Genomic DNA, 27515 nt, shown 5'->3' with positions numbered 1-27515 from the left:
CTCCTGTACTCAAATCCTGTCACTATGAAGGCCAACATACCATTTGCCTTTTTTACTGCCTGTTGCATCTACATGCTTACCTTCAGCGACTGGTGTACGAGAACTCGTCTCGTTGCATATTCCCCTCTCTCAGTTTATAGCCGTTCAGATAATAATCTGCCTTCCTGTTTTTGCTACCAAAGTGGATAACCTCACATTTATCCACATTATACTGTATCTGCCATGCATTAGCCCACTCACTCAACTTGTCCAAATCACCCTGAAGCCTCTCTGCATCCTCCTCACAACTCACCATCCCACCCAGTTTCGTGTCGTCGGCAAATTTGGAGATATTACATTTAGTTCCCTCATCTAAATCATTAATGTATATTGTGAATAGCTGGGGTCCTAGCACCGATCCCTGCGGTACCCCACTAGTCACTGCCTGCCACTCGGAAAAAGACCCATTTATCCCTACTCTTTTTTTTTCCCTGTCCGCCAACCAATTTTCTATCCATCGCAATACACTACCCCCAATCCCATGCACTTTAATTTTACACGCTAATCTGTAATGTGGGGCTTTGTCGAAAGCCTTCTGAAAGTCCAAATAAACCACATCCACTGGCTCCCCCTCATCAACTCTACTAGTTACATCCTCGAAGAATTCTAGTAGATTTGTAAAGCATGATTTTCCTTTTGTAAATCCATGCTGACTCTGCCCGATTCTACCACTGTTCTCTAAGTGCTCTGCTATAAAATCTTTGATTAATGGACTCTAGAATTTTCCCCATTACTGACGTCAGGCTGACTGGTCTATAGATATTAGATTAGATTAGAGATACAGCACTGAAACAGGCCCTTCGGCCCACCGAGTCTGTGCCGAACATCAACCACCCATTTATACTAATCCTACACTAATCCCATATTCCCAACAAACATCCCCACCTGTCCCTATATTTCCCTACCACCTACCTATACTGGTGACAATTTATAATGGCCAATTTACCTATCAACCTGCAAGTCTTTTGGCTTGTGGGAGGAAACCGGAGCACCCGGAGAAAACCCACGCAGACACAGGGAGAACTTGCAAACTCCACACAGGCAGTACCCGGAATCGAACCCGGGTCGCTGCAGCTGTGAGGCTGCGGTGCTAACCACTGTGCCACTGTGCCGCCCTTCCCTGCTTTCTCTCTACCTCCCTTTTTAAATAGTGGGGTTACATTAGCTACCCTCCAATCTGTAGGAACTGTTCCAGAGTCTATAGAATCTTGGAAGATGACCACCAATGCACCCACTATTTCTAGGGCCACGTCCTTAATACTCTGGGATGCATACCATCAGGCCCCGGGGATTTATCGGCCTTCAATCCCATCAATTTCCCCAACACCATTTCTCTACTAATACTGATTTCCTTCAGTTCCTCTCTCTCATTAAGCCCTGTGTTCCCCAACATTTCTGGTATGATATTTGTGTCCTCCTTTGTGAAGGCAGAACCAAAGTATGCATTTAGTTGGTCAGCCATTTCTTTGTTCCCTATAATAAATTCCCCTGTTTCTGACTGTAAGGGACCTACATTTGTCTTCAATCTTTTTCTCTTCACATACCTATAGGAGCTTTTACAGTCAGTTTTTATGTTCCCTGTAAGCTTGCTCTCGTACTCTTATGTAGAATTTAGAGCACAGGAGCAGCCTATTCAGCCCATCTGATCCATGCCTTGTTTATGCTCCACTCAAGCCTCCTCTCTTCCCATCAGCATAACCAACTATTCCTTTCTCCCTCATGCGTTTATCCTTTAAATGTATCGATATGATTCACCTCAACCACTCCCTGTGGTAGTGAGTTCCACATTTTCACCACTCTCTGGGGAAAGAAGTTTCTCCTGAATTCTCTATTGGATTTATTAGTGACTATCTTATATTTATGGCCCTTAGTTTTGGATTTTCCCGCAGGTGAAAACATTTTCTCTATGTCTACCCTAGTGAATTCCGTCATCATTTTAAAAACCTCTATCAGGTCAATCCTCAGTCTTCTCTTTTCTAGAGCAAAGAGCCCCAGCATTCCCAGTGTCACTCATATCCTGAGCACAGACTTTTACAAAAACTCAGCATAGACTGGGAATTGAACCAAAGACATTTCTGAGCTCTCTGGTTCAGTACCGATCGGGGTGTGCATTTATTCAGAAGATTACGAGGGGCCACTGACGCGATTTATACAGGAATGGGTCTGTCTGTATGATGGGTGCAGGCTTGTGTCTCCCTGTCTTGTGTGTTTTGTCGAGAACACTAGCTCAACCTCAGCTGCAGTATTGTGCCCAATCCTGGGCAGCACACTCCAGCAAAGATATCAAAGCCTTGGAGAGGGTACAGAGATTTACTGGAATGGTTCCAGTGATGAGGAACCTCAGTGATGTGGATAGACTGGAGAAGCTGGGGCTGTTCTCAGAGCAGAGAAGGTTAAGGGGAGATTTGATAGAGGTGTTTACAATCATGAAGGGTTTAGATAGAGTAAATAAAGAGAAATTGTTTCCAATATCTGAAGGGTTGATAACCAGCGGGCACAGATTTAAGATGATTGGCAAAAGGACCAGAGGCAGCCTGAGGAAAAATCTTTTTTACACAGTGAGTTGTTGTGATCTGGAACGCGCTGCCTGAAAGGGCGGTGGAAGCAGATTTAATAGTAACTTTCAAAAGGGAATTGGATTAACACTTGCAGGAGATAAAATTGCAGGACTGTGGGGAAAGAGCCTAACTGGATTGCACACTGAAAGAGCTGGCACAGACTTGATGGTCCAAATGGCCTCCGTCAGTGTTGTACTATTGTATGATTCCATGAGGGCTGCAGCTGGTGGACTTGGCCAAAGAACTGACCCTCTCAATATCTCCATGTAAGGAATCTTTTTTTTTGTTATTCATTCTCGGGCTGTGAGCATTGCTGGCATTTATCGTCCATCCTGAAAGGTTTCGAGAAGGTGGTGGTGAGCTGCCTTCTTCAATTGCCAGAAAGAACAAGTACTAAAAATAAATGACAATGGGGAAAGTGCTCCGCTGGGGGGAAACCGGCCCAGTGCTCCGCTGGGGGGAAACCGGCCCAGTGCTCCGCTGGGGGGAAACCGGCCCAGTGCTCCGCTGGGGGGAAACCGGCCCAGTGCTCCGCTGGGGGGAAACCGGCCCAGTGCTCAGTTCAATGATTGCAGCAACACTTCAGTTTGACACTGTTGGTAGCATTCTCATCTCTAGGTCAGAGGGTCATGAGTTCAAGTCCACTCCAGCAATAATACAGACTGGTAAGTGCTGGAGGGGGTCTTTCGGATGAAATGTTAAACAGGATCTGCCTGCAGGTTGAATATTAAAAGCAGGGGAGGGTTATTTTAATTAATTCTCGGGATGTGGGTGCCACTGGCAAGACCAGCATTTATTGCCCATCCCCAGTGACCACCTTCATGAACCACCACAATTCTCCCATTGCCCCAACCAACGTTTCTTCCTCACCCACCCACCTCCCAGTGAAAAAAAGCATTGATTTACTGTTGTGGGATCTTGCTGTGCCCAAACTGGCAGCTGCCTTTGACCATATGAAAGTCACAGCACTTTGTATGCCGAGCACTTTGGGGTATTTGGGAGAAAGTCCGTTAGATAAGTAAGTCTTGCTTTGGCTTTAACCACCTATCAGCCTGTGTGCTTTAGCATTCTGGCTGTGGTTACAGACTAGTTTGCATTCTGCTTGCATTCTGAAAAGCTGCTGTATCTTCCCAGTTCAACATACAAAGGAGGTTTATTTCTGCTATTTCAGTGAAAGTCGCTCATCAGCATTTCTTCCTTCCTTTGTACTCTGATCCAAATGCAGTCCCTTACACACACACACAAGGCTTTGTTTAACTTGATTTTACCCTCCCAGTCCTAATTTTCCTCCCTCTCTCCATCGCGGAGCTGGCTAGTGATATCAGCAAACAAGCGGAGGGGCAGATGAAGCTTTGCCTTTTGGAGGTCTTCTCACCATCCCCCCCCCCCCCCACCCAGGATAGGGCAGCCTGTCGGGTGAATGTGGCTGACAGTTTACTGGACCATGCCCCTGATGAAGAATTTCAATTGTCAGGAGCCCAAGGAAGCTCTTTCCAATACCTCAATGGCCTGGTGTCATAGCCAGCTGTGTGGAGCAGGAAAGGCCCAGGTTTAATTCCTGGCCTATGTTGAGTCAGCTGATCTCAGTGTGGGGGATGGGAACAATTGGCCTCCTTCCCTCCAACATCAGGTCAGAAGTGGGGATGTTCACTGATGATCGCACAATGTTCAGCACCATTCGCAACTCCTCAGATACTGAAGTAGCCCATATTGGTATGCAGCAAGACCCGGACAATATCCAGGCTTGGGCTGATAAGTGACAAGTAACATTCGTGCCACACAAGTGCCAGGCAATGACCATCTCCAACAAGAGAGAATCTAACCATCGCCCTTTGACATTCAGTGGCATTACCATCGCGGAATCCCCCACTATCACCATCCTGGAGGTTACCATTGACTAGAAACTGAACCAGCCACATAAATACCGTGGCTACAAGAGCAGGTCAGAGGCTGGGAATTCTGGAGAGTAACTCACCTCCTGACTCCCCAAAGCCTGCCCACCATCTACAAGGCACAACTCAGGAGTGTGATGGAATACTCTCCACTTGCCTGGATGGGTGCAGCTCCAACAACAAAACAACAAAAGATTGACACTATCCAGGACAAAGCAGCCCACTTGATTGGCACCCCATCCACCACCTTCAACATTCACTCCCTCCACCACCAATGCACAATGGCAGCAGTGTGTACCATATACAAGATGCACTACAGCAACTCACCAAGGCTCCTTAGACAGCACCTTCCAAACCCGCAACCTCTACCACCTAGAAGGACAAGAGCAGCAGACGCATAGGAACACCACCACCTGCAAGTTCCCCTTCAAGTCACACACCATACTGACTTGGAATTATATCGCCGTTCCTTCACTGGGTCAAAATCCTGGAACTCCCTTCCTAACAGCACTGTGGGTGTATCTACCCCACATGGACTACAGCGGTTCAAGAAGGCAGCTCACCACCACCTTCTCAAGGGCAATTATGGATGGACAATAAATGCTGGCCTGGCCAGCGATGCCCACATCCCCTGAACAAATAAAAAAAGCATCCGATACCCCTGTTTAGTGAGGATAAAAATCAGCCATCCAGCAACGGTCATTGCTGAGGACAGGATTGGGCCTCTGTTCTGATGTCCCCCACTCATTGTCTGCTCATACGAGGGTGGTGAGTCTTTGGAATTCTCTTCCTCAAAGGCAGTGGAAGCAGAGTCTTTGAATATGTTTAAGGCAGAGGTAGATAGATTCTTGATCAGCAACAGGGTGGAAGGTTATTGGGGGTAGGTGGAAATGTGGAGTAATCAGTTCAGCCATGAACTTATTGAATGGCGGAGCAGGTTCGAGGGGCCGAGTGGCCTACTCCTGCTCCTGATTGGTATGCTCAATGATCACCTGAGTGTACTGCCAGAGGGCAGCACAAACTAGCCTTCCAGCAGCAAGTGGCTGGATAATAAGAGGGAATCCTAGCTCCTGCTCATGTTGGATCTTCCAGGTCTGTGTGCCTCAGTTACAGATGGACAATTCATCAAGAGGTGGAGGAGAGAGCAGTAATTACCAGACAGTGCCCGCTGACATTTCCTTGATTCATATCCCTTTGTTGCCCCTTCTCAAGTGCATGTTGAGTACTTTTTAAAATTAATTCTCAGAATGCGGGTGTCGCTGGTTTGGGAATAGCTGCTGCAGAGGCCTCGGAATGTATCGCCCCGCCCTGAGTAGCTTGCTAGGAGTTAACAGTCAACCACATTGTAGTCATGTTTAGATCCAGGCTGGCTCAGGATGGCAGGTTTTCTTCCCGAAAAAGGAATTAATGTGTTTTTTACAACAAACCAACAGCTTCATGGTCACTTTTACTGACTTTCTATTTCAACTGAATCCAAATTCTCAAAATGTCATTGTGGGATTTGAATTGAATGTCAGAGTCATAGAGGTATACAGCACAGAAACAGGCCCTTCGGCCCATCGTGTCTGTACCAGTCTGAATGTCCTCGGCATTATTATTCCAATAACATAATGTCTATGCTACAGTACCCTTAAATATAGACAGAATCAGGCTGTTGTTCAACACAGTCACATATCCTCTCTTACTACATGCAGGAAGTTCCTGGGCTTGCCTCTTCAGCTGTTTGCAACACAGATAGACACAGTTTAAAAACCTTATAAAAGGGGAGTTTAGGACAAGGCTGTTTCTTTATCCAGAGAGACCTTGGTTTATAAATAGAAGCAAAAAGTACAAAAACAAGGAAGTTATGCTAAACCTTTACAAAATGCTGGATTGGCCTCAGGGGAATTGTGTTCCTTTCTGGGCAGCACACTTTAATAAAGATGTCAAAGCCTTGGGGAGGGTGCGGAGGAGATTTACCAGGATGGGACCAGGGATGGAGGACTTCAGTTTTGTGCAGAGACTGGAAAAACTGGGATTGTTCTCCTTCGAGCAGAGAGGGTTAAGAGATTTAATAGAGGTGTTAAAATTTATGGAAAGTTTTGATAAAATAAATCAAGGGAAACGGTTTCCAGTGGTAGGACAGTTGGTAACCAGAGGACACAGACTTAAGGTGATTGGCAAAGAAACCAGAGGTGGGGGGGGGAATGAGGAGAAATGCTTTTACACAGTGAGTTGTTGTGATCTGGAACATGCTGCCTGAAAGGGAGGTGGAAGCAGATTCAATAGTAACTTTCAAAAGGGAATTGGATAAATAGTTGAAGGGGAGAAATTTGCAGGACTGTGGGGAAAGAGCAGGGGGAGTGGGATTAATTGGATAGCGCTTTCAAAAGGTCAGCACAGGTACGAGGGGCTGAATGGCCTCCCTCCTGTGCTGCACCATTCTGTAACAGCAGAAGAAACAGCTTCACATGAGAACAGGAGGAGTGGTATCTGGAGGGGTGGGATTCGTGTTGTACCAAAGGACCTGCGCCGTACGAACTGATCGTAACTCCACCTTTGTGTCACCAGCCTGCCGTTCTGCGTGTGGAATCTTGCTGTGCAGATTGAGGCTGTTACTATTCCCAATAGAACAGTAGTCGTGAAGTGCTTTTAAAATGCCACCTGAAAGTGTTCCATTTATCCCTTTCATCACCAGATGGATATCTGGCTCCCAGCAGAGGGAGTTGGGAGCAGGAAGTGTTCCACAAAAACTCCGGGAGTTGGAGGGAAGATACTCTGCTACTCCAGACTATGGAGGGAAAGGAAAAAATCTGCTCTGTGAAAAGAAACTTGACACAGACCAAGATGAACAACCATAGAAGGAGAATTAATTGGTCATCAGCATGGTGAGGGGTCTATTAAATCCAATGGGGAATTCAGGAGAAACTTCTTCACCCTGAGAATGGTGAGAATGTGGAACTCACTACCACAGGGAGTGGTTGAGATGAATAATATCGAAACAATTAAGAGAAAGCTAGGTAAAGAAATGAGGAAGAAAGGAATAGAAGGATATGTTGATAGAGTGAGATGAAATAGGGTGGGAGGAGGCTCATGTGGAGAATAAACACCAGCACAGGTCTGTCACTGTATAACACTGGGGTACAGTACTGGTGGGGACAGGTCTGTGACTGTACAACACTGGGGTACAGTACTGGTGGGGACAGGTCTGTCACTGGATAACACTGGGGTACAGTACTGGTGGGGACAGGTCTGTGACGGTATAACACTGGGGTACAGTACTGGTGGGGACAGGTCTGTCACTGGATAACACTGGGGTACAGTACTGGTGGGGACAGGTCTGTGACTGTACAACACTGGGGTACAGTACTGGTGGGGACAGGTCTGTCACTGGATAACACTGGGGTACAGTACTGGTGGGGACAGGTCTGTCACTGGATAACACTGGGGTACAGTACTGGTGGGGACAGGTCTGTGACTGTATAACACTGGGGTACAGTACTGGTGGGGACAGGTCTGTGACTGTATAACACTGGGGTACAGTACTGGTGGGGACAGGTCTGTGACTGTATAACACTGGGGTACAGTACTGGTGGGGACAGGTCTGTCACTGGATAACACTGGGGTACAGTACTGGTGGGGACAGGTCTGTGACTGTATAACACTGGGGTACAGTACTGGTGGGGACAGGTCTGTCACTGTATAACACTGGGGTACAGTACTGGTGGGGACAGGTCTGTCACTGGATAACACTGGGGTACAGTACTGGTGGGGACAGGTCTGTCACTGTATAACACTGAGGTACAGTACTGGTGGTGACAGGTCTGTCACTGTATAACACTGGGGTACAGTACTGGTGGGGACAGGTCTGTGACTGCATAACACTGGGGTACAGTACTGGTGGGGACAGGTCTGTCACTGGATAACACTGGGGTACAGTACTGGTGGGGACAGGTCTGTCACTGGATAACACTGGGGTACAGTACTGGTGGGGACAGGTCTGTGACTGTATAACACTGGGGTACAGTACTGGTGGGGACAGGTCTGTCACTGGATAACACTGGGGTACAGTACTGGTGGGGACAGGTCTGTGACTGTATAACACTGGGGTACAGTACTGGTGGGGACAGGTCTGTCACTGGATAACACTGGGGTACAGTACTGGTGGGGACAGTACTGGTGGGGACAGGTCTGTCACTGTATAACACTGGGGTGCAGTACTGGTGGGGACAGGTCTGTGACTGTATAACACTGGGATACAGTACTGGTGGGGACAGGTCTGTCACTGTATAACACTGGGATACAGTACTGGTGGGGACAGGTCTGTCCCCACCAGTACTGTATCCCAGTGTTATACAGTGACAGACCTGTCTCCAGTACTGTATCTCAGTGTTATACAATGACAGACCTGTCCCCACCAGTGCTGTACCGCAGTGTTATCGTGACAGACCTGTCCCCACCAGTACTGTACCGCAGTGTTATACAGTGACAGACCTGTCCCCACCAGTGCTGTACCCCAGTGTTATACAGTGACAGACCTGTCCCCACCAGTACTGTATCCCAGTGTTATACAGTGACAGACCTGTCCCCACCAGTGCTGTACCCCAGTGTTATACAGTGACAGACCTGTCCCCACCAGTACTGTATCCCAGTGTTATACAGTGACAGACCTGTCCCCACCAGTACTGTACCCCAGTGTTATACAGTGACAGACCTGTCCCCACCAGTACTGTACCCCAGTGTTATCCAGTGACAGACCTGTCCCCACCAGTGCTGTACCCCAGTGTTATACAGTGACAGACCTGTCCCCACCAGTACTGTACCCCAGTGTGATACAGTGACAGACCTGTCCCCACCAGTACTGTACCCCAGTGTTATACAGTGACAGACCTGTCCCCACCAGTGCTCTACCCCAGTGTTAGTCAGTTCAAAATATTCTCTGCACAACGAAACTGAATTTGAAGGAAATGATCTAAAATGCACTGCTGGCTGTTTTTCAGTCCAAATGGATACAGTTGAAAGTTTCACACATTCACTGTTGCAATGTAGCGAAATCCCAGTGTTACAAATTCAACTTTGCCACAGAAACCATCTTGGGTTCTGTGTCAACACTTGCCCCCCAACGTCATCTTAATGCTACTGTGCTACTTCTACCTGTGGCAGTACCTGGGCTTCTAACTTTATTATCTCCTGTGCTCTGAACCTGGTGTTTGTGTCTTTTACACTTGGTCTTCTTCAATTTCTCCAAAAGGCAGACAAGGCTAACACTTGTGGAGATAAGATTTAAGGTGGATTGATAAACTGTTTTATGTCTCAGTTAAGTTGAGCACACAGAACAGCAGTTACGATTGGACCCACTTAATTCCATCAGTCCACATTATAAATAAAAAGAAAATGTGCCATTTTTCCCCACATCAGTGGGTCACCTTAATTGACTTAGACAAGATAATTTCTAGCTGCCTTCCCACATTTCTAACCTCTTAGTCTTGTCAGCAGATCTTGCAGCTTTCTCAAAGGACAATCTGACTGCCTCTACAGCCTTAGCTGAACATGACCATTGTTACCTCTGCTCACAGCTGGAAGGAAAGTCCTGTAGAATGCCCAGGACATAGTGAAGCTCCAAATCAGTGACTGTGCTGGTCAGCTGTTCTGTGACCTTGTCCTATCAACACCACCTCTTTTGTTATCTCTTGCCCCACCCCTGCTTTGCTTGCTTAAAATCTTTTACATTTCCTATATCTGCCAGCTCTGAAGGGTCACTGACCCGAAACGTTAACTCTGCTTCTCTCTCCACAGATGCTGTCAGACCTGCTGAGTATCTCCAGCGTTCCTTGTTTTTATTTCAGATTTCCAGCATCCGCAGTATTTTGCTTTATTTCAGTGAGTGTGAGGTGCTTATGAACTACCAAGATAAGCTAACAAATTGCTTACTTAAACAGTCTCTGGGGAAAACATTTGCAATCAGCATATTAAGCATCTTTTGGCTAGGTGCCTTGTTTAAAAAAAAAGAAATTCAGAGGGAATTAACTTTTCTTTAAAAAGTAACCTTTCTCCAAATCCTAATGGTGGAAAACAACAATCAAAACATACCATAATATACAGCCAGTAACTGCAACGTCAGATACAGGAGAAATGCCGCGAACAACAGATGCCCCTCAGTTCCGAAGAAGGGTCACTGACCCGAAACGTTAACTCTGCTTCTCTTTCCACAGATGCTGCCAGACCTGCTGAGTGAATCCGGCATTTCTTGTTTTTGTTTCAGATGCCCCTCTACGTTGCTTTCATTGATCTCACCAAAGCCTTTGACCTCGTCAGCAGACGTGGTCTCTTCAGACTACTAGAAAAGATCGGATGTCCACCAAAGCTACTAAGTATCATCACCTCATTCCATGACAATATGAAAGGCACAATTCAACATGGTGGCTCCTCATCAGAGCCCTTTCCTATCCTGAGTGGTGTGAAACAGGGCTGTGTTCTCGCACCCACACTTTTTGGGATTTTCTTCTCCCTGCTGCTTTCACATGCGTTCAAATCCTCTGAAGAAGGAATTTTCCTCCACACAAGATCAGGGGGCAGGTTGTTCAACCTTGCCCGTCTAAGAGCGAAGTCCAAAGTACGGAAAGTCCTCATCAGAGATCTCCTCTTTGCTGACGATGCTGCTTTAACATCTCACACTGAAGAATGCCTGCAGAGTCTCATCGACAGGTTTGCGTCTGCCTGCAATGAATTTGGCCTAACCATCAGCCTCAAGAAAACGAACATCATGGGACAGGACGTCAGAAATGCTCCATCAATATTGGCGACCACGCTCTGGAAGTGGTTCAAGAGTTCACCTACCTAGGCTCAACTATCACCAGTAACCTGTCTCTCGATGCAGAAATCAACAAGCGCATGGGAAAGGCTTCCACTGCTATGTCCAGACTGGCCAAGAGAGTGTGGGAAAATGGCGCACTGACACGGAACACAAAAGTCCGAGTGTATCAGGCCTGTGTCCTCAGTACCTTGCTCTACGGCAGCGAGGCCTGGACAACGTATGCCAGCCAAGAGCGACGTCTCAATTCATTCCATCTTCGCTGCCTTCGGAGAATACTTGGCATCAGGTGGCAGGACTATATCTCCAACACAGAAGTCCTTGAAGCGGCCAACATCCCCAGCTTATACACCCTACTGACTCAGCGGCGCTTGAGATGGCTTGGCCATGTGAGCCGCATGGAAGATGGCAGGATCCCCAAAGACACATTGTACAGCGAGCTCGCCACTGGTATCAGACCCACCGGCCGTCCATGTCTCCGCTATAAAGACGTCTGCAAACGCGACATGAAATCGTGTGACATTGATCACAAGTCGTGGGAGTCAGTTGCCAGCATTCGCCAGAGCTGGCAGACAGCCATAAAGACAGGGCTAAAATGTGGCGAGTCGAAGAGACAGTTGGCAGGAAAAAAGACAAAAGCGCAAGGGGAGAGCCAACTGTGTAACAGCCCCGACAAACAAATTTCTCTGCAGCACCTGTGGAAGAGCCTGTCACTCCAGAATTGGCCTTTATAGCCACTCCAGGCGCTGCTTCACAAACTACTGACCACCTCCAGGCTCTTACCCATTGTCTCTCGAGATAAGGAGGCCCAAAAGAAACTGCAATCTAACAATAATACAGTGGATGTTGACATCACACACTGGTGTTGCAACACCAAAAGTATTTCACCCCCCCTCCCCACAACCAATTACCACACAATACCCACCACCTTGTGGGTTATATATACCATACAGAGTTAATCAAAAGTAAGGCACTCTACACACTGCTGTTTCCACCTAGATTGAGAACATATTTTTAACTAGACTCAACTCTTATATTTGGTGGATTTTAATGCAAGGATAAACCAGTTTAGGTGGGAAGTGAGTTAGACACTGGCTTCTCCTGTCTGGGACCTCAGGTTCTAATTTACTGCAGTCTGATGGGATGTAACTGTTCCCTTGTGAGCACCAAGTTAGCAAGAGTTTCAGCTGCCAGAGGCTACAGAATGGCCAGTGTAGGAGATGGAAAGCAGGCTGGTTTAGCTAGTGGTGCTCTTCCGAGTTTGGGGGCAGGGGGTTGAAGTACATAGTGCTGGATTAACGCTCTGCCTGCACTAACAGCCCTCGTCACCATACAGACATCCTAGATCAATTACAACTCAGTAGCTCTCTCAATGTGAGTGCATACAACATGATAAACTCCCAACTATAGAATTAAACATTCTCATTTTAAGTTTAGTTTTTAGGTACTTCTTGTTCAAGACATTGTTGGCCACTGCCTCATGCACCTAAGGGTGGGGGCAATAGCACCAGTCCAGGGTTAAAGAATTCACAGCCAGTTTCTTGAGTTACAAACCACAGTGGACAACAGAGGAAAGTATGTAACTGATGCATGGATCTACACACAGAACCAACAACTGTTTAAATCACATGTTTAAGGATTAAAACAAAGCTGAAAATCCAGCACATCCAACCCTGTGTTGTCACTCACAGAGCACATTCCATACTGTTCTGGATATTCACTATCAGTGTCTCTGGCACCGTGATCGATGGAGAGAAATCCAACATCTTATGGTTTCTATCAAACTTCATACAGGCAACCATTGGGTGGAAAGCAGAGGGACACACATTGCTCCCAATGTCTGTAACATGGATTACATCCTTCCTTGGTCCAAATGCCAGATTTGTTCCTGATGTCTCCTTTTTATAAATTAGTTGCAACTTTATCCAACCAGGGGTGCTGGAATTCTTTTTAAGAATAATTTAAGGCTGTGTCGTTCATGGGAAAATGTAAATGACATCAAGGGTAGACGAACACACTGAAAATTGTAATGTTTTGAAAAATAATATTCCCCAGGTGACATCACAGAGCAGACAGTCTTGACCTTCCTTTGCAGCATTCTAACTGACAGTTAGCACAAGAATAAAAACAATCAAATATTACTAGGAGAGATTCACTCACTTTGAGTTTAAAAATGTGAATGGTGTTTGAGGACAGCTCCCTCAGGAAAGCAGCCCTGTTCCACGGGCACCCCTATATCTCACTCACTCAGACGCTCAATCTCACTTTTGTCACTTAAGCATGTACATGAGCTGAGTGCACAGAAAACTTTGAAGGGCGTAAAATTTGCCCTTCTGCTCCCGCTGCCCCTCTCAATCTTGGGTAGCTGGATTTGGGCTATCCACAGGTTCTTGTCACTATGCGTCCATCCCTCCCCTGACGCCCCCCTCCCCCTCCTCCTCCTCCTCCCTCCTCTTCCACAGTCTCAGTCTCTTGAAGGTCTGTATCCCCTCCCCCCATAACAAGTATTTGGTTTTTGGGGTACTTGGCTTTGAAACTCTGTACTTCACCCCTCCTGTGGGTGCCTGGTTCTGGGCTACAGGGGGCTCTGTACCCCCTCCCTTCCAGCCCTGGGCACCTGGTTCTGGGGGTTCATTCACCCCTCTCCCTCCAGCCCTGGCACCTTGTTCTGGGGAGGTTCTGTATCCCTGTTCTCTCCAGCCCTGGGCACCAGGTTCTGGGGGTTCCGACCCCCCCTCTCCAGCCCTGGGTACCTGGGTTTGGGGGCTCTAAAGCTCTACACCCCCTCTAGCCCCAGCTACCCAGTTCTGGGTTATTGGGGGCTCTGCATCTCTCCCTCCAGCCCTTACCCCTCTCTTGCTGTGGCAGAGTGTGTCTGTCCCTTTAAAGGCGGCTCTACTCACTCTGGGTGATCTTCTGCAGCCCCAGCACATCCTCGGGAGACACGCTCTCCTTCTTCAGCAGCTCCTCCTCGGTGGTGGCCGGGATCCCCTCGCTCGGCGGCGCCTTCTTCACCTTCATGCCGACCGTCTCCTGCTTGTTGGCGCTGCTGCTCAGGGCTTTGGTGCCAGAAAAGCTCATGTCTCTCCGGCTCCCTACCCACCCCCTGCCCGGAGCCAAGGCTACTGCTCCGGGATCCGCTCTTGCTCCGGGATCCGCTCTCACCTGGAGCGGAAATCAAACCGTTACAATGTATCCAGTGCGGGCTGTACCAATAATACCAGGGGACAAATACACTCACCCACCACTCCACATGGACTCTTCCTCCTCCCCTCCCCCCCTCCAAACATTCCATTCATAAAATTCCACATTCTGTTAATCAAACAGGGGGGAATTTACCCCTTCCAGCATCAAACCTCACATTCTTACCCCGCTCTTTCCGATTGCTCCCCCCTCCTGTCTGAGGGAATGGTACAATCCGTTTGCAATACCTGGGCAACAAATTCATTCAAAAACAAACCAGCTTCAATTCATATTTGTATTTTAAGTTAACGATAGAAACTGCTTTTTTCTGAATTATGTTATAAATAAAATGCGGCATGTTTCAAGGATAGCAGTTATTTATGTGGAAGATGGTGCAAATGGAGAGTCTGGCGTCTCTGCCAACACAAGCAGACAAGCAAACACAATACTCAGTTAAATCAGAGCTCCCACTACAGGTCTGCTGGAAAATGCCTGTGTGGATGTCAGGTGAGGTTGTGCTCTCTTGGCCGGCCTCCCAGTTTGCATTTGTAAACTTCAGCTCATCCAAAACTATCTCCTCGTGTCCTTACTCACACCAAGTCCCATTCATCCATTACCTCCAAATCCCTCCACTGCCTCCTCCCTCCCTATCTCTGTAACCTCCTCCAGCCCAATCAAGATCTCTGTGCTGCTCTAATTCTGGCCTCTTGAGCATCTCCGATTTTCATCGCTCCACCAGTGGCGGCCGTGCCTTCAGCTGCCTGGGCCCTAAGCGCTGGAAGACCCTCCCTAAATCTCTCCACCTTAAAGATGATCTCTTTGACTGAGCTTTTGGCCACCTGACCTAGTATCTCCCTCCTTATGTGGCTCTGTGTCACATTTTGTCTGATAAGGCTCCTGTGAAGTGCCTTGGGATGTTAAAGGCACCATATAAATGCAAGTTGTTGTTGAGGACGGGATTGGGTCCAGCAGTGATTCTGGCTTGGGTTAAATAGCCTAACAGGTCATCGACCTGAAATGTGAACTCAAGTTTCTCTCTCCACAGATGCTGCCTAACTTGCTTGTTTTTATAAAAGCAAAATACTGCAGATGCTGGAAATCTGAAACAAAAACAAGAAATGGCAGGAATCACTCAGCAGGTCTGGCAGCATCTGTGACAGATGCTGCCAGACCTGCTGAGTGATTCCAGCATTTCTTGTTTTTGTTTGTTTTTATGTCAGATTTCCAGCATCTGCAGTATTTTGCTTTTGTGTTACTAATAATTCACTGTCAAGGCTCAAACACCGAGAAGGGACTTACACAAGACTTGTATTCTTGGAACTGCACCCCAGTGACAGTTGATAGAAAAACATGTCCTGGGGAGAGAAACAAAACAAAATGAAAAAGTTCACAAGGCATTATCAGAAGTTGCTGCCTTTGGGATGAGGTGTTAAACTGAGCTCCCATCTCCCTTCTCAGGTGGACGCAAAGGATCCCACGGCCAGAATTTCAGGGATGTGTAGGGGAGTTCTCCCCAGTGTCCTGGTGCCAATGTTTATCCCTCAACCAATGTCACTAAAAACAGACTATCAGCCCATTATCTCATTGCTGTTTGTGGGATCTTGCTGTGCATAAATTGGCTGCTGCTTTTCCTGTTTTATCAATACATTAAGAATAAGAGGATAACTAAGGAGAGAGTAGGGAAACATAAAAGACCAAAAAGGTAACCTATGTGTAGGGGCGGAAGATGTTGGTATTGTTAATGAATACTTTGCATGTGTCTTCACAAAAGAGGGGGATGATGCAGATATTATAGAAAAGCAGGAGGAGTGTGAAGTATTGGATGTGATAAACATAGGGAGAGAGGAAGTATTAATGGGATTAGCATCCTTGAAAGTTGAAAAATCACCAGGGCCAAATGAAATGTACCCTAGGCTGTTAAAAGAAGCAAGAGAGGAAATAGCAGAGGGTCAGACCATCATTTTCTAGTCCTCACTGGATACAAGTGTGGTGCCGGGGGATTGGAGAACTGCTAATGTTGTACCTCTTTTTAAAAAGGGTGCGAAAGATAGACTGAATAATTACAGGCCAGTGTGCCTGGAATACATCCCCATGCAGCAAAATTTGTCCCTTATAACTCACGTTCATTTATTTGTTCTAAGCATGCCAATGGGGACATCATCCACGTGTCAGTATATAAAGTTCTGAGACCTGAGCAACAGCCATGAGGGACCTCAATATGGAACCCAGGGCTAATGATCCCAAAAATCACACATGTCCAGACTTGACAGTAGAAAAGAATCACAATGGTTACAGCACAGGATGTGGCCATTCTGCTCAACAAATCCATGTTCGCACTCTGCAAAAGCAATTTAACTAGTCACACTCCCCCACTCGTTCCCCATAGCCCTGCAATTTTTCCCCCTCAGGTGCTTACCCAATTTCCTTTAGAAAGCCACGATTGAATCTGCCTTCAACACCCTTTCAGGCAGTGTATTCCAGATTGGAACCATTCTCTGCGTAAAAGTTTTTCCCATATTGCCTTTGGTTCTTTTGTCAATCACTTTAATTACATCTTCTAATTACAATAGCCAGCAGAACTCACATCAGGTTTGTGTGTGTATGTGCAGGTGCAGACCAGCTGTGAGAATGGTTGTGGGTCATGAAGAGTCATCGACCTGAAACGTTAACACTGTTTCTCTCTCCACAGTTGCTGCCAGACCTGAATATTTCCAGCATTTCTGTTTCCAGTTCAGTCTTGAAGAGTCGCTTTCACAGGAACTCTCTGTTATGATGTTGTGTGTGTCAGCTTAGCTCAATTGGTAGCACTGTAGGGGAGAGTGTCTGGATCAGAAGGTCCCATACCAGGCTGTTGGTATGAAATCTAGCTTGGCACTCCAGTGCAGCTCTTGAGGGAAGTGCTGCATTGCCAGATGTTAGGATGAGATGTTAAACTGAAGCCCTGCGTGGCTGTTGTGATGAATGTGAAAGATCCCATGGCACTATACAAATATCCAGATCCCTCCCTAAATCAAATCAATTCTTACCTATCTCCACACATTACTAAAGAGCCAAAATACCCCTTTCTCTAGTCTAGGAAACTGAGGCTAATTTTAATACCCCTTCATGCTTCTTAGTACCACATCTCTTGGTAATTATCCACTGAACCTCTTAATTAATGGCACATTCACCCCTCATCTTTGGCCATGTACACACAACCCTAGTCAAAAGCAAAGAGAGGTACCTGCTTCCAAGTCTCCATCAATGTTGCAGTGAAACAGGCCATTGGGAAGTAGATGAGTGGTTCCCCACATCTGCCTCCACATAGGAAGGTGTCACTCTGTGCCTCATACCTCCCCTTCCGCTTAACTTACCCTCCCTATGTAGGAAGCCCACTCACCACTCTGCTCAATTGGGATTAGCATGTGAGGATGGTGAGTGCCCAGGTCACAACACTTTGGGGAGTAAGAAAATAGCATTTCATCTACACGCCCACACAAGGTTCTCTGGGGAAAAAAAATACAATGAACAGGAAGCCGGAACTGTGAAACTGATACTCCAGCAGGGACTGGAAAGTAATGTGGTCCATTGTAATTCTGTCCGTGGACTAATTCTGTCTTTATCCAGAATTTATTGCAGAAAGGTGACCAGCTGCTCACAGTGTGGCATGTTTGCAGTGTCTGCTGCTGGCCAGCTTGAGGTTTGTGTGGGAAGAATACTGAATTGAGGAAGGATGACTGTTTCAGGCCAGTTGGAGACGTAGAGAAAGCAGCCTACTTACAAGAGAGGGCCTATCTTGGGTAAAACAGCATCTTCCAACTACATACAGGGCAGTAGCTATCCCCAGGAAAACACTGTGTATGAAGACACAGAGTTTAACTCAGGAATGTTGCTGTTCTTTATATAAAAGACTTCTATTTCTGTAGCGACAGTCACCACCTCAGGACGTCCCAAAGGAAAGGAAATACTTTTGAAGCATAATCACTGTTGTAATGTGGCAGCCGATTTGCGCACAGCAAGATCCCACACACAGCCATGTGATAATGACTAGCTAATTTGTGTCAGTGATGTTGGTTGAAGGATAAATCGGGAGAATGCCACTGCTCTTCAAATAGTGTCATGGGATCCTTTATGTCCACCTTGGAGGACAGACAGGGTCTCAGTTTAATGTCTCATCCAAAATATAGCAATGATCCCAGGTAAAACAAACTTCAGGAGAGGGGCTATCCTGGGTAAAATGCAGTACATTACAATACTTACAGGCATAGGTGAACAGTGAGATTGAAAGGAACAGCAATATATCTCTAAGTCAGGATGGTGTGTGTGACTTAGAGGGGATCTTGGAGGTGATGGTGTTCCCACATGCACCTGCTGCCCCTGTCCTAGTAGGTGGTGGAGATCGCGGGTTTGGGAGGTGCTGCTGAAGAAGCCGTGTCGAATGGATTATAATACATTAGGACAGGAGCCGGCAAAGAATTTTCACTTTCAATGTCTCAGCTGCTTACATTACCAGAGCAAAGGGCACTGAAATGAATACAAATCTTGGAGGTACTCATACTCGGAATTTTAAACAGTCCTCTGCAAACCCTCCTTCATGGAACTGCCTCAAATTAAAAAAAACACAACAAATAACGAAAAACAGGAAAAGACCCAGTAGCCCATCCAGCCTGCCCATATAGTCATTATGCACCACGATACAGACACTCTCCACACCACCCAGAGCCAAGTAATCCCCAGGGTGAGGCAGAAAAGCAGACAGAAACCCAGGGTCAATTAGGGAAATCAATCTGGAAAAGTCCTCTCTGCACCCATTAGGTGATCAAAACTAGTCCAGGAGAGCTTGCAGATCATGCAGGATACATGCCTCTTGTATAAAGTGATAATCCTGCCATCCAGAGGCAGGTCCAGCTCTGGTTTGAAGGAATTCAGTGAATCAGTGTCCATTGTGCGAGCCAGCAGCCTGTTCCATAGGTTCACAGTTCTCTGGAAAAGTCCTGCCCATAACATGTAATCATGACTCCTGGTCCTTGATAATCTAACTAGTTGAAGTATTTGGTCTGCATAAATACAGTCTAGTCTCTATATTATTTTATAAACCTCAATCAAATCACCCACGTCTAAGCTTCTCTACAAAACACAGACTCAGCTTTCTGAGTCTCTCTGGGTAACTAAGATAAAAGCAAAATACTGTGGATGCTGGAAATCTGAAATAAACAACAGAAAAGATGGAAATTATCAGCAGGTCTGGCATCACATGTGGAGAGAGAAAGAGAGTTATCCTTTCAGGTCGACGACCTTTCGTCAGAACCAAGATTTCCAGCATCCGCAGTACTTTGCTTTTGTATTAATGGGTAACTAAGATACTTTAAACTGGGAATTAGTTTAGTGACCCTCCTCTGCAGCCTTTCCAAAGCCTCAATATCACCCATCCTTCTAACTGAGGTCAAACCAAAGTTTTGTACAAGGTGAAAATGGTACGCTTTGTTTTATAAATCTTAATTAATACTTCTGTCATTATAACCTAATTACTGTGTTCAGATCCAACAATTCCACTCATCATCCAGCAGGAATTCATTAGTAATGAGTTGATTAAACACAGTAATACAAAGCAGTACTTACACGATAGAACATAACATTAACTCTGTAACCGCCTCACTTAATTAAAGAGTTCGCATCAGGGAGTTGAGGGGAGGTGGGAGGGGAAAAGGGGCAAATAGATTGAAACACTGTGAACTAGGGAAGGAAGAGACAGACAGCCAGAGAGGTACAGCAAGGCAGAAGAGATGAGTGACATACACAGCATAGACACATAGTGAGTGAGACAGGAGGGGTAGAGATGAGGGTGGGGAGCGGTGCGAAGAGACAGACACAGCAAGAAAAGAGAGGGGAAATGGAGAAAGACCATCAGGAGAGGGAATAACCAGATGGGAAGAAATGGTTTAATCTCTAACTTGGTGTCTTTTTTATTGGTTTGTGAACATTTCAGCAAATGGTTTGAAAACTACAGAAATGAAGGAGCGGGCTTCCCTAGAAATAATGTTACACAAAAGCAGTACATACACATGAGGTCTGACATTTAGCATACCTCCACATCTAGTATTCTCTTGCACTTACTGTATGAAGGTGGGCTGCTGTATCTGCTGTGCATACAACGCAGGCACCGACACTGCTCTAGAAACAGGATACATAATGTGGCAGACACCACAGTAAGCTAAAGGGTTTAGCTCTCTGATGGCCTATGGCTAGAGAAGTGTTCTGTGTAACAAGACATAGCAATCAGAAGGAGCGATTCCCGTTCTGTGCTGAGTTGGTTGATCTCTCTGTTGGTACCAGGTATGTCTGGCATTAACACCCTGAACTTTGGCCAGGGATTTGGGGAACAAACAACTGCAGAAATTTTGAGCGTATAGGATCTGAATTGGCTGTGACGCTTCCTGTAGTTGAGTAGCCCACCTGGATCATACATTAAGAATGTCTGAGGTTATAGAGGGCTGCAAGCCAAGTAGAACTCTATCCCATCATGATTCCATTGCATTCAGGAAAGAGGATAATTCGTCCCAATAAATTAAATCAAACAAAATCTAAAACATTTATAATTCTTTGAGCCCTATCATTCAACATTCTTTCATTATTGAGATGTCCCAAGTCCATATGGAGCCATTAGATCCTCATCGCCAATGTGCCTCCTCCTCAATCCATCTTCCTTTTCCAATTGAGGTCCTTGGCCGTTTTCAACAGGGACAGCACAATGGGGACACACATCGGCAGAAACAAGGGGATGTAAATGGCAAACTTCTGATCGTCTGGGAAATACAGGAGGTGGAGGAGAGATGGATCGAAGAAAGCTCTCTCGGATGATGTGATGGCCTCCTTGCTGGCCTGGAAAGCTGGCAGCAGCCGCCCGGCCTCTAGTTCCCCGAGTGATTGCTGAACGGAAGCCATGGCATTGTATACCTGTGAGGAGAGAGAGTGTCTCGGTTAAAGGAATGAAAAGCCAAGCAACTAGAGACTTTGCTAGTGAAGGAAAAAGAGGCACTAAAATTTGAGTAAACACACAACCTACTCTCATTCTCAGAGCACGGAAGTTGGTCATTCAGCCCATCGCCCCTGTGCCAGGTCTCTGAAAGAGCTATCCAATTAATCCCACTCCCCCCGCCCTTTCCCCATAGCCCTGCAAAACTTTCCTGCTCAAATATTTATCCAATTCCCTTTAAAAGCTATTTATTGAATCTGCTTGCACACTTTCAGGCACCACATTCCAGATCATAACAACCGGTTGTTTTAAAAAAGAATTCTCCTCCTTCCACTCTGGTTCTTTTGAAAATTACCTTAAATCTGTGTCCCCTGGTTACCGACCCTCCTGCCACTGGAAACAGTTTCTCCTTATTTACTTTATCAAAATCCCTCATCATTTCTTCTCTCATTTAGAAAGTCATTCATATCCGTCCCCAATCTTCTCCCTTGTGGTTATATTGATCCTCTGGCTGAAACAGGATTGATAACTCTTGGACAGGCAAAATCAGTTCTGGCTTCTATCCCTTCCTCGCCTGAGTCGAGCCAGGACACTGTTCCAAAGCGGTCCCGGCCAAGTGGTCAATCACCACGTCAGGGCTCCTGCCCCATCAACATTCGGCAAAACGCTGCTCAAAATATCAACAGAGGTGAGGGCTGCGATGCTCCTCTGCAGGAAGTTACTTACTGCCACAGTAACAGTCAATATTTGGGAAAGGTACCAGAGGGTGATGCAGCGAGTGGTTAAGATCGGGAATGCACTGCCAAAGAGTGTGATAGAAGCAGATTTAATCGTAGCTTTCAAAGGGAATTGGATATTTATCTGAAGAGAAAAAATTTGCAGGGCCACGCGGAATGGGACTAGCTGAGTTACTCTTGTAGAGAACCAGCACGGACACGACAGGCTGAATGGCCTCCTGTGCTGTAACCATTTTATGATTTGGTGCTAGGCACCTGTGGAACTGTACTCCAGCAAATGTGCAATGACTTCTAAAGAGGAAAGAAATGTGGATTTAAAAAAATGAAAGTTTGTTTGGCTCAAACTCACCTCAGAGGCGATGTTGTCGTTAATCACGATGTTTCCAATTTCGTCAAGGAGCTGGGCTAGGGAGGTCAGCGTGTTTGTTGCTGTGGCGATATTCTCCACTGTCCTCACCCAGAGCAGGCGGTCAGTCTCCCAGTCAGTGACAATCATGTTCCCGGGACTTTGGATAAGGGACTCAGGAGGAGGCTGCACTTTCTGTATACCCAACAGCAACCTACAAGGAGGGGGAGGGAAGATGGAGAGTGGAGAGAGAGCAAACAAATCGAATGAGTCATCTCTGTGCAACTGGACCAGAAACCTTACAGTTCAGACAGTCGTGCACCGAGATCAAACCCAGACCTGTGACACTTGTACAACCTCAGCCCCTACTCGTGAGGTTAGTGCTGCTATTCTCTGCCAGGTTATCACGAGGTGGGGATGAGGCAGCCCGTGTTTTAATACCTCACCCCGAGTGAGTGCTTGTGATTTACTTTATTATACTGGTGGGATATCGGATACATTTCATTTTTTTGTTTTATAATTTTACCTCCTTACATTGAATGTTCAGCACAGCAACAGGTCATTTGGCCCAACTGGTCCATGCCAGTGTTTATGCCTCACTCAGACCTCCTCTCACCCTATCAGCATAGATATTTACTCCTTTCTCCCTCGTGCCTATCTAGCTTTTCCTCACATACCAACCTATTCGTCTCAATCACTCCCTGTAGTCGAGTTTGACATTCTCACCAATCTCTGAATAATGATGATTCTCCAGAATCTCTTAAGCGATCTGTCACCAGGACCGTTCATCCTGCTTGTTAATCTGCCTGGCCTCACGCCTGCAGCTGAGGGAGCAGGCACACAGGCCACACTTATCTAACTAGCTGTCAAAAGGCAGCACCAACTTCTCCAGTAAATCTCCTTCAGCCTGCTGGAGACACAGTACTGTCTCCTTGATGTCTCCTTGTTTGATGTGGCCATCCTTCTAACAAGCTGCCGGTGGTCGGGGTTTGGAACATACATGATTCTTCCGGAACGTAAAATCCAGTTGGCAGCAAAACTGTTAATGAAAGTGATTCTACAACTGACTGTACAAACAAATATCAATCAACTGCCATCATTTTTTGTAGTGGATGGTGCTGTTTCCAGTGGTGTTCCACAGGGCTCAGTGTTGGGTCCCTTGCTGTTTGTGGTATATATTAATGAATTGGACTGAAATGTGGGAGGCATGATTGGGAAATTTGCTGAGGACACAAAAATTGGCCGTGCAGTTGATAGTGAAGAGGATAGCTGTAGACGCTAGAATGATATCAATGGTTTGGTTGAGTGGGTGGGAAAGTGGCAAATGGAATTCAATCTGGAGAAGTGTGAGGTGATGCACTTGGAGAGGGCAAATAAAGTGAGGGAATACACAATAAACGGGAGGATATTGAGTGGGGTAAAAGAAGTGAGAGACCTTGGAATGCATATCCACAGGTCCCTGAAGGTGGCAAGACAGGCAGATAGAGTGGTGAAGAAGGCATATGGAATGCTTTCCTTTATTGGCTGAGGTATAGAATTCAAAAACTGAAACTGTATAAAATGCTGGTTAGGCAGCAGCTGGGAATTGCATACAGTTCTGGTCACCACATTACAGAAGGACATAATTGCTCTGGAGAGAGTACAGAGGAGATTTACAAGAATGTTGCCAGGGCTCAAAAGATTGGATAGGCTAGGGTTGTTTTCCTTAGAACAGAGGAGGCTGAGGGGTGACTTAATAGAGGTGTACAAAATTATGAGGGGTCTAGATAGAGTAGACAGGAAGGACCCGTTTCCCCTAGCGGAGAGGTCAATTACCAGAGGGCACAGATTTAAGGTGATTGGTAGAAGGATTACAGGGGACATGAGGAAAAACCTTTTCACCCAGAGGGTAGTGAGTGTCTGGAGTTCACTGCCAGGAACGGTGGTGGAGGCAGAAACCCTCAATTCTTTTAAAAGGTACCTGGACATGTACCTGAAGTGCTGTAACTGGCAAGGCTATGGACCAGGTACTGGAAGGTGGGATTAGATTGGGCGGTTAGTTTTTTTTCTGGCCGGCACAGCCACGATGGGCTGAATGGCCTCCTTCTGTGCCGTAATTTTTCTGTGGTTCTAAACAGGCTGCGGCTTAGTCAAATAGGCAATGACGAGAGTGATAGACTAAACATTCGACATCTGGGTTATAGAAGAACACCAAGACTGTGTTTATGGAAAAATAACATGTAAAATTTATATTTTCAGTAAATAATATAGACTAGTGGCTGTCCTGTGGCGCTATCCTATCTACTCTCATGGCTTTTCTCTGTAATAACACCAGTCCCATTGTCATCAATCTCATCCTTTTGTAACAGTTTGAGGAATATTAGGTGTCAGTCGTGGCTCAGTTGGTAGCGCTCTCGGCTAAGTCAGAGGTTGTGGATACAAGTTCCACTCCAGAGACTTGACCGCAAAAATACAGGCTGGCACTCCCAGTGCAGTACTGAGGGAAAGCTGTACAGCCAGAGATGCTATCTTTCAGATGTGACATTAAAACGAGGGTCGGTCTGCCTGCCCTCTTTGGGTAAAAAAAATCCCACAGCCACTATGCAAAGAGGAGCAGGGGAGTTCTCCACTTTGTCCTGGCCAATATTTATCCCTCAAAAACATATAATAGTAGATTGTCTGGTCATTATCACATTGCTGTTGGTGGGATCTTGCTGTGCACAGATTGGCTGTTGCATTTCCTACATTACGACAGCAACTGCGTTTCAAAAGTATTTAACTGGCTATAAAGCACTCAGACATCCTGAGGTTGTGAAAAGCGCTACAGAAATGCAAGTTCTTTCTTTCATCTTACCGCAGCTGAGACAGAAACACCTCCATCACTCGAGCCATGTCCACCTTGGCTGAGACTGGCAGCAGGGTCTTGTTTAGCTGCTGGTGATCCATGTTGTAAATCTGATCAGGAAACAAGACAAATGTGTTAATGATGGAGAAACACTTCTGAACCTACTGAGAAATGGAATTACTGCTGATTACCCCCTAAATTACAGCAAAGTCCTTTGTAAGTGTATATAATGTTACATACTATGTATAAAGAATGAGAGAAAGAACTTGCATATACCTTTTGCGATCTCTTATAAACAATTAAGTACTTTTGAAGTGTGATCACTGTTGTACTGTGGGAAACACAACAGCCAATTTGCATACAACAAAGCTTCCACAAGCAGCAACAAAATAACGACCAGATTATTTGTTTTAGTGATGTTGATTGAATGCTGCAAACAGATTTGTCACCTCTCACTGACATCCTGCTACCTTGCTGTGTGACATCATGGGGCGGTTGCGTCAACATTTCTTCCACTGAACACTGGGGAGGCCAAAGCCATCTTTTTGGCCCCTGCCACTGCTACCGCTACCAACCATCCCCCTCCCACCAAAAATTCCACTCGCCTGTCACTGATTTCATTGCCCTACCCTGGCCAATATTTAACCCTCAAATAACAAATAGATTATCTGGTCATTTACATATTGCTGTTTATGGGGGCTTGCTGTGCACAAATTGGCTGCCCCATCTCCCACATTACAATAGTGACTATATATCAAAAAAAAAGTGCTTTGGCATACTCTGAGGTCATGAAAGGTGCTGTATAAACACAAGTCTTTCTTCTTTTAACCCTGCCATTTGCTCAGTCTGAACCATACAGTGCAAAACCTCAGCATTCAATTCATCCCAGAGCTGGGCTTCAAATACTACATCCTGTCAGCCATCAAGACTGCTGATTCTGCACCATTGCCTGCTTCTGTTCCAAGTTCAACTCCAACAACAATGCAACCTTTTGCCATGTTTTTATAACTTCTAGAGTCTGCAGCTCCAATATTTTCCTTGCCAGCCTCCAATCCACAATCCTCCATAAACTTGTGTGTTCAAATCTCAGTTGCCTGTATCCCACCCAAAGCTAAGTCCAACCCATCCTATACTCCCAACTGGCCACGGAGCACAGTAAAGGCAAAGGGAAGCAGCTGACTCTCTGAAGCAATTGTGTCACTGCATCAACAACTTCTAGAGGACTGAAAGGTGAGTATAACAGTAATAGATAACACTTGGTCCATGTGATCTCCTGGACTGGTTTCAATTGCTTGAAGGAGGGGGCAGAGAGGAATTTTCCAGAGTATTTTTTTCCTTATTGGCCCTGGGTTTATTCTCTCTTTTTTTGCCTCTCCCAGGAGATTACATGACAGGGGAGAGGGATGGAGGTGAGAGAAGTGTTGAGTCACAATACTCCAGTCACCATGAGTATGGGGCAAGCTTGATGGATCAACTTGTCTTTTCCTGCACATCATTTTCCTATGTTTTCTACAACTTAAAACACAAGTTAAAACTATCAATCGGGCAATGATGGCAACAGAGTTACAGCAACACAGGAAGGAAGTTTGAAACAAACAGGAAGCCTCAAAATTTGTTACACATTATTGAACATCAAACTGTCTGAGCTGGAGAGATAGATTTTTAATATCCCTTGTTCCAGTTTATCTTCAAAAGATTTTTGAAAGTATCTCAGGATGTTTTGGTCTTATGTTAGCAGTCACCAGAGTCTGTTGTGGCTAACAGACTGTGTGGTAGGTCAGCAGCTAGCTACCACAAGATTAATCAGGGACCTTGTTTCAGACTCAGCTTCTAGAAGCATTAGCATAGAAGTGATTTTGCATTTTTCCATTTCGATGAAGCAGTGTGGTTAAGTCTATAATTACTGGTTATGTATGCTTTGTGGTATTAGTGGTTTGTATGTTAAGCCACAGTTTGACAGCAGTTATTCCTCCACCTTCCAAAGTCAAGGAAACCACAGGGTGCCACCTGATATACTCTTGATACTTTTGATAAAGTCCCCCACAGGAGTTTGGTTAGCAAAATTAAAAAACATGGGATAGGAGGTAATATACTGGCATGGATTAGGGATTGGTTAACAGCACAAAACAGTAGGAATAAATGGGTCATTCTCGTGTTGGCAGGCTGAGACTAGTGGGGTACCACAGGGATCAGT

General features: G+C 46.0%; 2 protein-coding genes across 2 annotated transcripts in view; both read right to left on the bottom strand.

The window, feature by feature from the left end:
- The window catches only part of LOC137346449 (protein unc-119 homolog A-like), a 60995-nt gene extending 46520 nt beyond the window's left edge, over positions 1–14475 (bottom strand). Inside the window, exon 1 of the mRNA XM_068009899.1 lies at positions 14183–14475. Within this exon, the coding sequence (XP_067866000.1) occupies positions 14183–14360 (178 nt within the window). The 5' untranslated portion in view covers positions 14361–14475. The remainder of the gene's footprint in view (positions 1–14182) is intronic.
- A 5904-nt stretch (positions 14476–20379) lies between these two features.
- pigs (phosphatidylinositol glycan anchor biosynthesis, class S) overlaps positions 20380–27515 on the bottom strand; it is a 45955-nt gene continuing 38819 nt past the window's right edge. Inside the window, exons 9-11 of the mRNA XM_068010817.1 lie at positions 25331–25431; positions 22501–22711; positions 20380–21395 (exon numbers count right to left, since the gene is read on the bottom strand). Of these exons, the coding sequence (XP_067866918.1) occupies positions 21132–21395; positions 22501–22711; positions 25331–25431 (576 nt within the window). The 3' untranslated portion in view covers positions 20380–21131. The remainder of the gene's footprint in view (positions 21396–22500; positions 22712–25330; positions 25432–27515) is intronic.

Source organism: Heterodontus francisci, chromosome 30 (assembly GCF_036365525.1).
Source record: "Heterodontus francisci isolate sHetFra1 chromosome 30, sHetFra1.hap1, whole genome shotgun sequence".
Classification (NCBI taxonomy): domain Eukaryota; kingdom Metazoa; phylum Chordata; class Chondrichthyes; order Heterodontiformes; family Heterodontidae; genus Heterodontus; species Heterodontus francisci.
The sequence above is the reverse complement of the archived record's forward strand: the minus strand, read 5'-3'. Positions and strand labels throughout refer to the sequence as shown.